General features: G+C 40.8%; 1 protein-coding gene across 1 annotated transcript in view; it reads left to right on the top strand.

The window, feature by feature from the left end:
- The first annotated feature begins 1,164 nt into the window (after positions 1-1,164).
- Positions 1,165-14,297, top strand: part of exoc4 (exocyst complex component 4) — a 192,899-nt gene continuing 179,766 nt past the window's right edge. Inside the window, exons 1-4 of the mRNA XM_033614666.2 lie at positions 1,165-1,274; positions 3,068-3,257; positions 4,924-5,118; positions 11,489-11,682. Coding sequence (XP_033470557.1) covers positions 1,195-1,274; positions 3,068-3,257; positions 4,924-5,118; positions 11,489-11,682 — 659 coding nt within the window. The 5' untranslated portion in view covers positions 1,165-1,194. The remainder of the gene's footprint in view (positions 1,275-3,067; positions 3,258-4,923; positions 5,119-11,488; positions 11,683-14,297) is intronic.

Here is a 14,297-nt window from a genome sequence, read left to right as displayed (position 1 = left end):
GAACTGTCAGGGATTGTTGGTTGTTTATCAGAGGAGGGGGTGGCTGGGATGTGATTTTCTTTCTTTTCTTTCCTTTTTCCCCTCCCTGGAGCTACAAATATTTTTCCTTGAGCCTCCCATAGTACTGTTGGAAAATGCATGACCCTCCCTCCACCATTTATAACCTTTTTTTTCCAAATTTCACACCAAATGGAGGTATTGGAGGCAGTGGTGTAAGGTAGTTACAATGGACTGTAGTTTATGCTATCGTGCACATATCCTCTCTTCACATGATCAGAGACTTGACTTTGGATCATATACACATACATATGACCAGTAATCATCATTGCATATCTGTGTATGACAAAAAATACCAAAGAAAATAAGAATTTAACAAATGTTTGATTCAATTGAACAATTTTAACAGCTGATTTATAGTTATAGAATACACATATAATTATAATAATAAATAAATATAATTTTAGCATTTATAATTTTATAAGTTCCATTGACTATTTTATGAAAACGAAAAAAAAACACACCACATGACAGAGATTGTTTTTTTCTTTTTCAAGGGCATATGTAGCAAATTGCACTGTTTTTAGTTTTATGAGAGTTCTTCTTTGAACACAGGCATATTTTCAAGGTGGCCATCACTCATAAGGGCCAAATCTCCACCCAATGAATTGTTTGAGGGCCTGTTCTCTCTATGGGCACCCTCACCTCACAGGCCCCAGTGTAACCACACTGCCTGTGCTGTCTATATTTACACCTCTGGTTGTATGTCCCTCCCATAAGCCAAAAGAAAAAAGAAAAAAAAAAAAAACCTAAGTCCCTCCCCAAGTGCTTAAAAGATTTTTTTCAATGGCCTCCCCTGTTATATCCCCTTATTTATCGATAACGAACAGTCCCTTATTTTATCATACTTTTTAATTTTCAGTAAAATCACACAATGTGGTGTAAAATACCTGTTTCCATTCAACAGAGAATATTTAAAGAACTTTACTTCCAAACACGTACTTTTCTATCGCCCTATATAAATGTAATTACACCATATGTTTCAGATTTGTGACTGTGATAAAGTCAGAGGTCACAGAAACTCTGCACCACTGTTTCCAGCACCACTTTTCATCTTCAAACTACATCTCCCAGAATGCCTTCCTGCGTCACCTCGCGCTTGTGACTTCCTGTTTGGGTGCCGCAGCTGGAAGAAAAATGGCAGCTGAGACAGGGAGATACAGGAGTGCAGTTAGCAAAAACAAAGACCCCTCTGGTCTTCTCATCTCTGTCATAAGGTGAGGTTTGTCACATCCTTTTTATCAACCTAACGGCGCTGCTAAAATGTCGGACAGCTCTTTAACTGTGCTCTTATTCGCTCTCAGACAGGGGTTGACAGCTAGCTTACATGCTAAAGCGACATGCTAGCAACATCCTTCCTGTTAACAGATATTGTTGATTATCTAGCTAACGGTATGTGAAAGAAATTAAAGTTCACATGTTTGGTAATTTCATTTACGATATTATATGTCGGTTAATCTTTACAGCAGGTTCGTTTATTCCTGAAGCAGAAGAAAATGTTTAAATTTGGCTGCAGTGTCTGGCTTTCTTAACTTAAAGCTCATTCAGTATTCGTTTCACAAATAGCAAATATCCTAACAACTAACAAATCCTTTAGACGACTTATCTGGGTTTTAAAGCTTGACTTGAGTTTATTTTGTAGGAGCACAGAGGCTTATGAAAAACAATGAGATGAATTACATGAAAAGCACAAACGACACACAACTACTGTGACCTCACTGTGACCCCTGCATCGGTTTTGACAGCTGTAATGAACTGTCCCTAAAACTTACTTCTTCTTTTTTAACTCGTTTTAAGAGAGATAAATGTACATGAAAACAATGGGGTATAAAATTCACAGCCAAGGGTTTCTAAAGAGGAGGCAAGGAATATCAATGGGGCCAAGTACTCCAGGCAAGGCAGGGCAGGGCAAGTAATTTACATAGCACATCTCAAGGCAAAATGCTTCTCTTAAAACATCAAGACAAAATGCAAAAGAAACACACTATAAAAGGACACATAAACATAATTAAACAGTCATTAAGAGCAAGAGAATAGCTTATAAGAATAAGCTAAAAGAGAAAAAGGCAGGTATACAATACAAGAATACAAGTTACAGTGCGGTGCACCAGTATGTAATATGAGAAATGGTTCGATTACTTTTTCCTTGGAGGATCAAATGAGCATCTTCTGCCAAATATGTGAATAACTGCTATATTGCTGCTGTTGGATCTATTTGATGCAGCATGAATGCACCTGTTCATGTTTTCATGCTGCCAGACTGTAGGGGTATGTTGGCACACAAAGTCTTGTACTGTTGGTGTTCTTCTTCTACCTTATGGCCTCTGGAAATAGGGCTGGGTGACATGGAGAAAATCAAATGTGATATTTTTCACTAAATACCTTGATATTGATATTGTGACAGTATTTTAGGACTGATTATAGGTGTTTCCACAAAATATTTAAAGGGTAAGATATTTGATAAAATATATTTTGGTCAAGGCAAATAATAAAACAGCTAGAACAGTCTGGTAAATTGTGAAAATCACATCACTTCACTGTAATGCAGCCTTTAAAACCACTGCAAAAGAGAGAAAAAACCCCAACAGTATTTTGATATCCAAAATCTAAGATGATATCTGGTCTTATATTTCGTTTCATTTATTTTATTTTATTTATAAGGACATCACACATTAAGCAGCATTCCTTTAAATGTGCCAGTGTTAGCCAGCGGGCTAATTTTCAACTGCAGTCCTTTGGCAAGATGTTTTGAAACCAATAAAAAGATTAAATTCACAGAACAAAGACGGTAGGGAACCATTAAGACAGCATTAACTAAATGAAATCCTAAAAAAATATTGATATTGATAAATTGCCAAAACCTATCTGCAAGTGCTTTATGTAAGGTCCTACTTAGCTCAAACTCAGCTTGTAATTTCAGTTTCTGGAGGGAATCTGCTTTGTATTCCAACAATGATGCTTCCTTCAGACTTATGAATTCTGCCTTTCCTTTCCCTCCTCTCCATTTCAGGACTCTGTCCAGCAGTGATGATGTGGAGGACAGGGAGACAGAGAAGGGTCGTCTGGAAGAAGCCTTTGAGACATGTGACAGGGATTTAGATGAGCTGATCGTTCAGCATTATGCTGAACTCACCACTGCCATCAGGACCTACCAGAGCATCACTGAGCGCATCACCAGCTCCCGCAACAAGATCAAACAGGTAGAAAGGAGAGATATGTATACACAGATATACTCTGGAGGGCTGAATAAACCATTACTGGAGTTCATGCTTACATTGTTTCAGATGGATTTCAAAGTAGTGATGCTAAGCTGTGTGTAATCAAAAGCAAAACATGTTTTACCATCCATTTGTACATAAAAAGGGTTTCTTATCACAGTTTTTAGGCTTTTTATCCTCTAGCTGTATGTTCACACCAGAAGCTTCCAAAGAGGCAAAGTCTGTTGCGTCTGAACGTTTGATCGTGCTTGTCAATTTAAAGGAGCCGCAAAGCGGACTACTGGCTTGAAAGCAGCGTAGTTGCTGCTTGCTGTTGTCCAGTCAAAAAGCTCATAGTTGGTTTGGTCAGTGAAAACAGAAAACATATGTCATCCCATTACAACCAAGCAAGGAAGACTTGCATGCTAAGTCGTAACATTAGCCTGCAATTCTCTTCTCTATTACTAACATTACACACTTTAAAACTCACCAGACCAACCAACTACCTCTGCGACGCGGTCCCAAGCCTCATTCTTTTTATTTTGTTCTCTGTAACCGAACAGTGACACATTATAAAGGACTGAGTGGGCGCAAACGCAAGTAATACACTGTAACAAAGCTACATGGCTTGTTCTCTGGGACCCGCTTCATCAAAGCACGTCAGTATTCCGACTGGTTGCTGCTGAACCGCGTCAGAGCTCATTACCATAAAGTTTAACTCCCCTCCAGAGCCGCTCCGGTTGCTTTGGTCGCCCTAGACACGCGGTTGACGACCAGGTCCCCCAAGTCGCCCAAGTTGCCGGGGTCTCATTGAAAATGAATGACTTCTGCCACTTTGGAAGCTCTGGTCGCTTTTGGCGTGAACGTACAGTAAGACTGAAAGACTGACTTCATTAATACAAATCCGTTTCACCCAAGAAGAAAACAACCTAGTTAAAAATTGTCATCTTAAGTCAGAATCCTTAGCTCCTTTATATAATCTTCATCATCACACTTGTAAAATAAACATTGTAAATGTGGAGGGCAACCCCTCGGTCCCTTCCATATGCAAGCCCATACAGATTCGGCAAAAGGGACATCCAGTGTCCTAGCACTTTTTCTCAGCAGGATAAAACTGTATTTTAACCAAGGTGTTCTGACACAGTTCAGCAGGTTTACAGAGAAAAAACTTCTGGCCCGTTTTCATTGGAAGGAAGGAAGAAAACATTACATTTGGAGTGGATTCGAATCATGGAGTGGATATAAAAATTATTTTTCACTTTTGTTAATATTACAAGATAGTTCATTTAGCCTTGGTGGAGACCTGTGCTTTCCGAGTGCCCTTCTACAGTAGTTTAAACAATAGGTCAGGAGAAACCATGCTTTACCACAAAACTGTTCTTGAAGTAACCTGTATGATAGGTGATATTTTTCTTTAGTGGAGCTTTAATCTGTAAAGACACATGTATGGCTCAAACACTAAGAGATAAGGAGTGACTTACTTTGTACCTTTTACCATTCAGCTTTCATAAAAACATTTTTTTTTAAAGTACCTTTTCAGTATTTGCAGAAATGGCTAGATGTACACCTCCAAAATATTTTTGTTTGTTGGCACTGCTGCACCTAAAATCTGCCTTGTGGTCAAGTATAATGTCTGACTTTTTTTATTTCAACTTGCTCTGTTCTGCAGGTGAAGGAGAACCTCCTGTCTTGTAAGATGCTGCTCCACTGCAAAAGGGACGAGCTGAGAAAGCTGTGGATAGAGGGCATCGAGCACAAGCACGTCCTCCAGCTGCTGGATGAAATCGAAAGCATCAAGCAGGTGCCTCAGCGGCTGGAGGCCTACATGGCGAGCAAGCACTACCTTCATGCCACAGATATGCTGGTGAGTAGATGGATGGGATGGATGTGTGAGTGTGTGTGAGCTGTACAGTTGTTTCAGTAAGGTAAAAAGACAGACAAACAGAATGAAACAAAAAAAGAAATGCTTGATAGATTTGGTCTTTGGTGATTTGGTGTTTTGTTTAGTTTCATGGTAACGGAGATGAAGGTGTGAAATGGAAAAAGGAAGGATTGTTATCTTGTTCTTGAAGGTGTGGGAAGACCTATTGACATGTATTAATGCACATGAGGCAACACTGACGCAGTGTGCACAGTACACATACATAAACACCAGCTTCTCTATGAAGTGTTAATGCTAAGATTGATTTCCTGGCACCTCTCAGTCCTCTAAAGAATCATTTTCCAGCAGCCTTGAACAGTCCAGTGGGTGCAACTCTTTTACTTCAAGAGAACAGCATCTAAGTGCAGCGAGGAGCGCTGCAGGTGTGTATGTTTGCGTGCGCTCTTGTTCTTTTGATGTGTGTTTTGCAGTGTGCTCGGCAGGGGAGCTGGAGGATGGCACTGAGGTCTAAACGACCGGGCTCTGTGATCCCTCTGCTCCTTTCCTTCACTTCCCTTTTCCTCTCTCCCTTCTCTGTCACACCCACACATCTTCCTTCAGACTTTGGTAATAATTAGTTTGCTAGAATGGGGTTATCTGAGGAGGAGGAAAAAAGAGGGATGATGGTATGCCCAAAGGACCATGAAAAATCCTCTTTGTGGGGGTGGAAAGAAGTGAGACTTCAGTCAACCTGTGCTCAGTCAGTACAACGTGTTTTTGAAAGGTTGTAGAGAGTTCAAAGTCAGTTGGACGCTTTCGCCTCTGTCTTGCACACTTCAAATGCGCTTTACTTGATCCGGATGGTTCATTGGTATGTAGAAAGCACACTTTAAAGCACATTTTATATGCCTCTACATATCAAAATGCTGTTGGATGCATTTGTTCTACCTTTTGCTTTGGTGACATCTTTATGCAGTTCATGAATAAATAATGTATGAAAAGTCCACTTTCAATAACCCACACTTAAGCTAAAGTAGAGGATGTAAGTTATGATTATACAATGGCAGAATGTCATCCTTGAAATAGCATATTTTGTTAGGTTGTGAACTAAAAAAGAAGTCCCAACTTTCCATATTTATTTAAAAGTTTTCGCACTGACATGTTGGACTTAATATGTATATATACTCCGATCAGTCACAACATTAAAACCACTGACAGGAGAACTGAATAACATTGGTCATCTTGTTGCAATGCAATGTTATACTTGGAAACCTTTGGTTCTGGCATTCATGCGGCTGTCACTTGACACGCACCATCCACCTAGACTTGAAAAGTCTCCCCCAGCAGGACGACGCGTCACACCACAATGCAGAAACTGCTCAGGAATGACCAGAGGAATGTGACAAAAAGCTCAAGGAATTGAACTGACCCCAAATTCCCCACACTCCAGTCTGATCAAGCATCCGTGGGACATGCTGGAACAAGTCCAATCCATCCAATCCATGGAGGTCCCACTTTGCAATCACACAGGACTCAAAGGATCTAGCAATGCCTTGGTGCCAAACACCACAGGATACCCAAGGAGGCCCCACAATGGATCGGACTTGGCCCTGACCCAGTAAGGCATGGACATAGAACCTCTTGAGTACTGGCACACCCCACTTATGCTGGATCAGATTTAGATCTGGGGAATTTGGAGGTCAGATCAGCACCTTGAGCTTTTCATCACATTCCTTGGGCCATTCCTGAGCATTTTTTTGTGGTGTAGCAGGATACACTGCCCTGTTGGGGGGCCACTGCTATCAGGGAGTGTCGTTGCCATGAGGGGGTGTACAGTGTTAAAGTGGGTGGTGCGTGTCAAGTGGCATCCACATGAATGCCAGGACCCAAAGCTTCCCAGCAGAACATTGCATATATCAAGATGATCAATTCTATTCACACCACCGGTCAGTCATTTAATGTCTCGGCTTAATAGGTATTTTTTATTTTTTAACATGGTAAAAGTGTTGACGATAAAAATCTGAAGAGCGACCTGACCAAGAGGGCAGTATAAATTTATTTACGACAGTAAACAGAAGCAGACAAGTACGACTGCCACACACCGCAAATGAGCAAGCACAATATCCAATTAAAATGCAATACAAAAAATACATAAATACATTGAATACATTGTAATACATAAACAAATTAGTGAAATTTTCACATTGACCAAGAGTGCTCTTTTCTGTATCCTTTAAAATTGACTTAAATTTCCCCATAGTAATCAGCTCCAAAAGTTTCCAGGAAGATAGGGCAGCGTTTTTACCTCATCAGTTTGAAACTGAGGACCAACATCTAGAATACTGTGAGAGCGCAAGCCATATTGATTTTGATTTTCACACATTGATGTACATAGATAAGAAGGAACCAGCCCAAGCAGAGATATATATAAAAAACCAACCAATGCGAAGTCTGCGGACAAACAGAGATAGCAATTAAGCAACAGCATACAGTGTATGGTGCTGTACATGGTTCCTACAACCTGTACTAAGACAATGGTGTACAGTATCCAACTTCCTTAGGCACTGGTCAAGGGCATTCATATAGAGCAGATCACCGCAGTCCAATAAAGGTGAAATGAACTTGCTGAAATCAAGTGTTTGCTTGCCTGGAGGAAGAGACAGGATTTATTCCCGAAAAAGAAACTTGCTTTCAGTTTCAGCTTGGAAACAAGGTTGTCAATGTGTGGTTGGAATGACAAGTTCTGATCAATAATAGCAGCTGAATACGGAGCCAAAATAATAGCTTGCAGTGAAATGAGTTGCAGAACAACCTGTACATGCTGGATACTAAGAGGTCAAACAGCAGGTTCGGTGTAGGCTGCTATTGAGCAAGTAATAGCTATGTGAGAAAAGTTGGTGTCTGGTTTCAGTGTACACCTGGTTCAAAATATTCTGTTTCTGGTGCATATCAGCTTGTGAAATGTACAGTACATGGAGTGTAAATCTTTCAATACAAACTTACTTTGCACTGTAAACTGGCCAAAGGAATAATGTCACCCAAACTGAAAGAAGTTATCTCTTGATATCAAGAAAATTATGATTATCAGACATAATATGACAATTAGGTTTATATGAAATCTTTAAAGAGTCTCTTGCAGTGTTAACTGCATCTTTCCCCCTCTGATATAATGTATACTGCCTCGATACACACACACCCTCTGTGTCTCCCCACTGTAACATCATACTGCCTGTGTCACTTCTCTGAGAGTCCCTGAAGTGTTTATTCCCATCATGCTGTCACTCATTACAGCACTCATCTGTCAGATTAACGTCTCCGCGGTTTTCACATGCGCCTGCTGTTGCCTCTCCTCTCCTCATACTGTATTTCTCCCCCTCTTTCAGTATTTCTTGAACAAAAAGTTTTAAATGTTTTGTGCTGACAGACTCACACAGTATTTATCTTTCATATTTTTGCTGTGTAGTGTGGCAGGAGTAGACTAGCCAGGAATAAATGTCCAAGCCTCTCTATCTCCTTCACTGTTTCTTACTCTCCATGACGTTGTATTTGTGTGTGTGCCTGTGTGTGTGCGCCTGTGTGTGTGTGTTTATGTGAGTCTTATCTCCAAGGGTTGACAATTAGAATTCAGACTATGCTCTCTGTCTGCTATTGAATGGCAGTCTTAGACCCCATGGGTTTGGTTAAAAATGAGATTGGCTTTTGAAAAAGTCCTCTCCCTTCTTTCCTCTCCCTTTATCTTCTCATATTCCCTTGTTCCTGTAGTGTCACAAAACCCAGGTGCACATACAACTGCCAACATCCCCCATGGAGCTCGGAGCTTAGTGATAAGCTGTCATACCTCTCTTCTCCGTTCGGTCCTTCTCGCCATCTCTTGCTCCCAAGCAAATTCACCAGAGGCTTCATATCCCTCATTACGCTGACAGGCCTGGCGCCCTAATGATGTTAACCAGCCTTCCTCTGTCATCCCAGCCCAATGGTAATGAGATAACCCCCCCCCCCCCGCCCCCCACACACACACACACACACACACACAGACACGTAAGTGTTAAATGATTTACAGTTATACAATCACACACATATAATCACACACAGACACATCTGGGGGTTTGTACACACAACCACACACACACACACACACATAGGACACGCAAACCCTCGCAGGCATGCCGAGTTATTCTATTAAACCAAAGGGGGGTGATCATGCTGCGCATTAGCTCATCTTGTCACTAATGTGGCTCTCATTTGCATCAACACACACTTGACCCATGCACCCGACGCAGCATCCACCCCCCCTCCTGCTACCCATTCCCTCCTGGCATGCCCTGGCCATGCAAATATTCTTTGCAGTGCTATCATCTGGCCATTAGTGCCCTTGAAATACACACAGAAATGCATTCACATAAATACACACGTGCAGAGTGGCACATTTTATTTAATGGCATGTAGATTTATTAATTGCAATCATGCCACAACCACTGCTGCTCCTGCTAATGGAAGCTAAGGAAAGAGCAAAGGAGAGAGGGAGAATGAGTGGATTTGGAGAAATTTAGAGCGTGAGTCAGAAGAGCTTGAGGAGACTTTGAATCAGTTTTTGGAGGGAAATATATTTGTCATTTATTGTGCATAATAGTAAGGTTGTCAAGATTTTTATACTTTTTCAATACCACATTTTTAACTCTCTCAACCCCTCTGCGGGTTGGGGGAGAGTTACTGCCTTGGTTCGGTGCAGCTTCTGCAGTGATGCAGGTGCTGGTCCGTCGTGGTGAAGAGGGAGCTGAGCTGGAAGGTGACGCTTCAGATTTACTGGTCCATCTACGTCCCAACCCTCACCTATGGTCATGAGGTTTGGGTAGTGACTGAAAGAATGAGATCACGGATGCGAGCAGTCAAAATGAGTTTCCTTCGTAGGGTGGCTGGGCTCAGCCTCAGAGATAGGGTGAGGAGCTCGGACATCCGGAGGGAGCTCGGAATAGAGCTGCTGCTCCTTCGCATCGAAAGGGGTCAGTTGAGGTGGTTCGGGCATCCGATCAGGATGCCTCCTGGGCGCCTCCCGCTGGAGGTGTCCCGGGAACATTGGAAGCTGGAAAGTGTTGCTGGGGAGAGGGACGTTTGGGGTGCTTTGCTTGGCCTGCTGCCCCTGCAACCCGGCCCCGTATAAGCGGATAGATGGATGGATGGATGGATAGATGGATGGATGTTTAAAATGATACAGTCTAAATACAGCCGATGGAATGAAGGTACTTAAGCTATCTAAATAAAACCCCAAACAAATCTACAATCAGATTTTCAACTCAAGGCTGCACAGATAAAACAACAGGGAAGAAAATCAACTGTTCCTTGACCTGTTGCTGTTATAGCAGTCTGTCTAGCAGCAAACCCACCACATGACTGGAGGTTTGTGTTGCGTGAATTTTTTCTGTAGCAGCACTATGAGCAGCTTGTCCATTAAATTAAAAAAGAAAAAAAAAGATCATATTTTGTGTGCCTAGGACTTTTTAAAAAACTTTTTGCTGTGGTATAGACAGTTGAATCAAGTTTTCTATACTAGTATTGTGTCAAAGTTTAAAGTTCTGGTATTGTGACAAAAAAATATTGTAGTGTCTGTCATTGTGGTTGTTTATCTCATTGCAAACATGGAGTGAAGCTTCAACATTGCAAGCTCTCTGGGAGCTTCTTGCACAATTGTCGTGAATTGAAGAATCTTGAAGATTGGCTAACAGTTTAATAGTAAGGGAATGTTTGGGATGAATAAGGCTTTGACTGCAAAATGACCAGCTGCTGGGTTTCTCAATTTACATCGAAAGCAGAAGGTGTAATATCAGATAGAATGATCTACAGGTGGTCTGACAAGTCAATTTGACTGTCATTATGATCATATTTCCATTAGACACCATATAATATTTGTGCAGATTTTCCACCAACTGAGGAACACTAACGACAGGTTGGTGGGTTAATAAGTTAGATTTCTTTTCTCTGTATAGCTCATATGCAGCTATGATTGGGTAAGAATTCAATATGACCACATAGAGATCTTCGAGGGATTTTTTCTGTACATGATTGTCCTGTATTTGTAAGGTGGAATTTTACTGGGAGTGTCGAAGAACAATGAATGTTGGTTGTGTGATTATGTGTTTTTCAGTGGCCATGAAAGTTTTATGTTAATTGGCCTCAGAATGAGTTGCATTACATTTTTACCTTTTGCTAGGGTGTCTCTGGTTGAATTTCAGGCCAGGTATCTTTGTCATGTGTTCTGCTGTACTTGTCCTTTCTGTAGCTTTGTGGGCGAGGTGAAAATCTTCAAATATCAGACACTGAAACTTGAAATGTACAGCTAAGAATAACCTGTGATTGGCTGGCATGTTGTCATATGCAGGTGTCAGCTGTGGACTCCTTAGAAGGCCCCCTGCTGCAGGTGGAGGGACTTGGAGATCTGCGCCTGGAGCTCCACAGCAAGAAGCTCAACATCCACCTGGTGCTCATTGATGAGCTGCACCGACACCTCTACATTAAGTCCACAAGTCGCCTGGGACACAAGAACAAGGACAAAAATGCTGCTCGCCTTCCAGGGTAAGGGCTGGTTCCTTATTTCTTATTATATGGTTACCACTTTGGGTAAGATGTCCACACAAGAATAGAAATGTGAAAATAGGACATCAGTGTCACCAGGGGAAGCTTGGCTATTTACTTATGGTATTTGTGCTTGCGCAAAAAATGTGATTAATGTTTTAGTATTGCTTCTGATCTTGTGCAAGCACTTACAGTATTTTGCACAGTTGCACAACTGGTGGTCAGAAATGTTACTGTCTCATTTTAAGATACAGGAAGTAAAGACTTAAAATTGCTGAGATATGAAAAATATAACTTTATGAATTGTATTCTCATGTTGCAAAGCAAATCTCAAAATATTGGGTGACATGTTTTTAAAAAGAAAAAAGAAATCAACGCCTCTCACTGTAATGTCAATCATATCAGGGGCTGTATTCACAAACATTCTGAGAACACTCTCAGAGAGCTCCTAACTTAGCCTAAAATCTTTTAGTCAGGAGTCCTAGCTTAGGAGTGATTTAGGAAAATTCTCAGAGCAAATCTGAGTGAGGAAGGGACAGAAACTTTTAATCTAGTGAGGAGGTGTGATCGGCCCTATTGCTAGGTATAATGCTTTCTTTTAACAGATGTGATGGGTTGTCACAGACATGGCCTTTTGTGAGCCTGCTAGGTGTGGACACCCAGTGGAAATGAAGTGAACTGCATCACAATATAAGACTGAAAATGCTGTCAGACATTACGTTTACATGCAGCTTGAAAAAATCAAATTATGGGCTTAGTCTGACTGAAACTGGACTTTTAAATGCATGTAAACATCTTAGTCTGACTGAAATTGGACTATCCGTAGCTCGACTAACACACCTAGATAATTTGATTGAAAACCGAACTATTGATGCATGTATCCACTAAGTCTGACTGGAGTCGCACTCGGCATTCTGCGCATGCACCACTATTTCTTTTGTGGGCTTTCACCTGGAAGAAGAAGGAGATGACGTAGCCGCAGTTCAGTATAAACTGTAGCAGTGCAGTATCTCCTGGAAAAACGAACAAACACCATGGCGACCAAGAAGAACAAGGCGCACTTCTGGACGGACGAGGAAACTACATTCATGCTACGACATTGTTAGTGTGATGGAAGGTTGAGACAGACCCAAGTCATTACTGCTGGACTGTTACATTTTTTCCAGTTTACTCAAATGTCTTAGTATTGGTGTAACAGTGTAAGGTGGGAAATATGTGCATATGCCTAATGACATCAACCACACATATTATCCCTGCACAATCTGATCTGTAGCGTTTCATTTACTCACTGTCATTCAGTGTTTGGAAAATATTTCTCTGACCTCTTTGTGTTTCCGCCATTTTCTCCTCTGATTAAGAAACTCTTAAGCCTCTTATAAGTCCTCCTTCCTACTCCAAACAGCTTTTAACTTTAGGAGCTCTTTTAAGGTCTAAGATGCTATGTGAATAGCTTATCTTTACAGGGACCTAGTCTTTATTTTAAGGGGAAATTCGACGAAAATGCACAATTCCAAGAGTTTTCTTAGAATTTTTGTATTTGGAAGCTTTGTGAATACGGCCCCTGGATCCTGGAACCAACAACACTCATATTTTATTTTTGGCTTGGGTGCTCAGAGCAGAGGATCCAGAGGATGGCTTTTTAACCTAGATTTCTTGGCATGGCTGAAACCGATACAAGGCAATGCATACGAGAAAAGTTGTATTTTATGTTACAACAAAGATTTGGGCAAAATTTGTCCCTAATCCTAAGTAAATGATGTTGGGTCACATTTTTTTCCTCCACTTTTGGTTATTGTAAAATTTGTCTTAAATTTCATTCTGAGTGGCATCTGAAAAGTCTAAAAAAAACTTAATCTCACTTGCCTTATGCTGTAGGAACCCTGTATTAACATACATATAAGATTCTGGAAAGCTGTAGTTATTCTTTTATGGGTTCACACAACAAACACTGAATATATTTTATTTCATTTTCTCACAGCGTATCACTAATATACTGTTTAAGTGTGTGCAAGGTTGAGAGAGATGGAGGGAGTGAGGTCCAAAAAAAGTTATTGACTGCTATAAAATACATCTTTTAGCCGGTTTGTTTGGTCTGAGGTACCAAAAGCCTTTCTTGTTTGCCTATTATGTAGTAAACAGAGATGTAGCCTTCAAAGCTCCCTCTTCTTTGAAAAGTTTTGACTGTACAGATGTGTATTCATTATGAGTTATTCCACTGCTGCCGGGACAACATGGCAATTATTTACTGTATGGAAACCTAGCCAATTACTGACAAAAACAATTAGACCCTGTGTTACTTGTTGCTCTATTTCTTCATGTTTGTTCTCTGTGCTGTGAAGTTCCAAAGAAACAGATGGAAAAGCCCCCCTGCATCATTTATTGTAAAGAGTCTGTAAAAACATCAGATATATATTTAAACAAACGGTTTTAAAACCTGGGAGAAATTGTCAGTTATCAGTTCCTAGTGGTGAAGAAATGAGAGAACAAAATTAAACAAATATAGTTTCTGTGTGACATGAAGTAGGTTGTGCAGCCATCAGGAGAATAACTTAAGCCATACCTCCATGACCCAAGATCCAGTTTCTTAACTTATTAGGGATAATGCAGCACAGTGG

The sequence above is a fragment of the Epinephelus lanceolatus genome, chromosome 23, assembly GCF_041903045.1.
Source record: "Epinephelus lanceolatus isolate andai-2023 chromosome 23, ASM4190304v1, whole genome shotgun sequence".
NCBI lineage: Eukaryota > Metazoa > Chordata > Actinopteri > Perciformes > Serranidae > Epinephelus > Epinephelus lanceolatus.
Note: the sequence above shows the minus strand (reverse complement) of the source record. Positions and strands in the feature narration are given on the sequence as shown.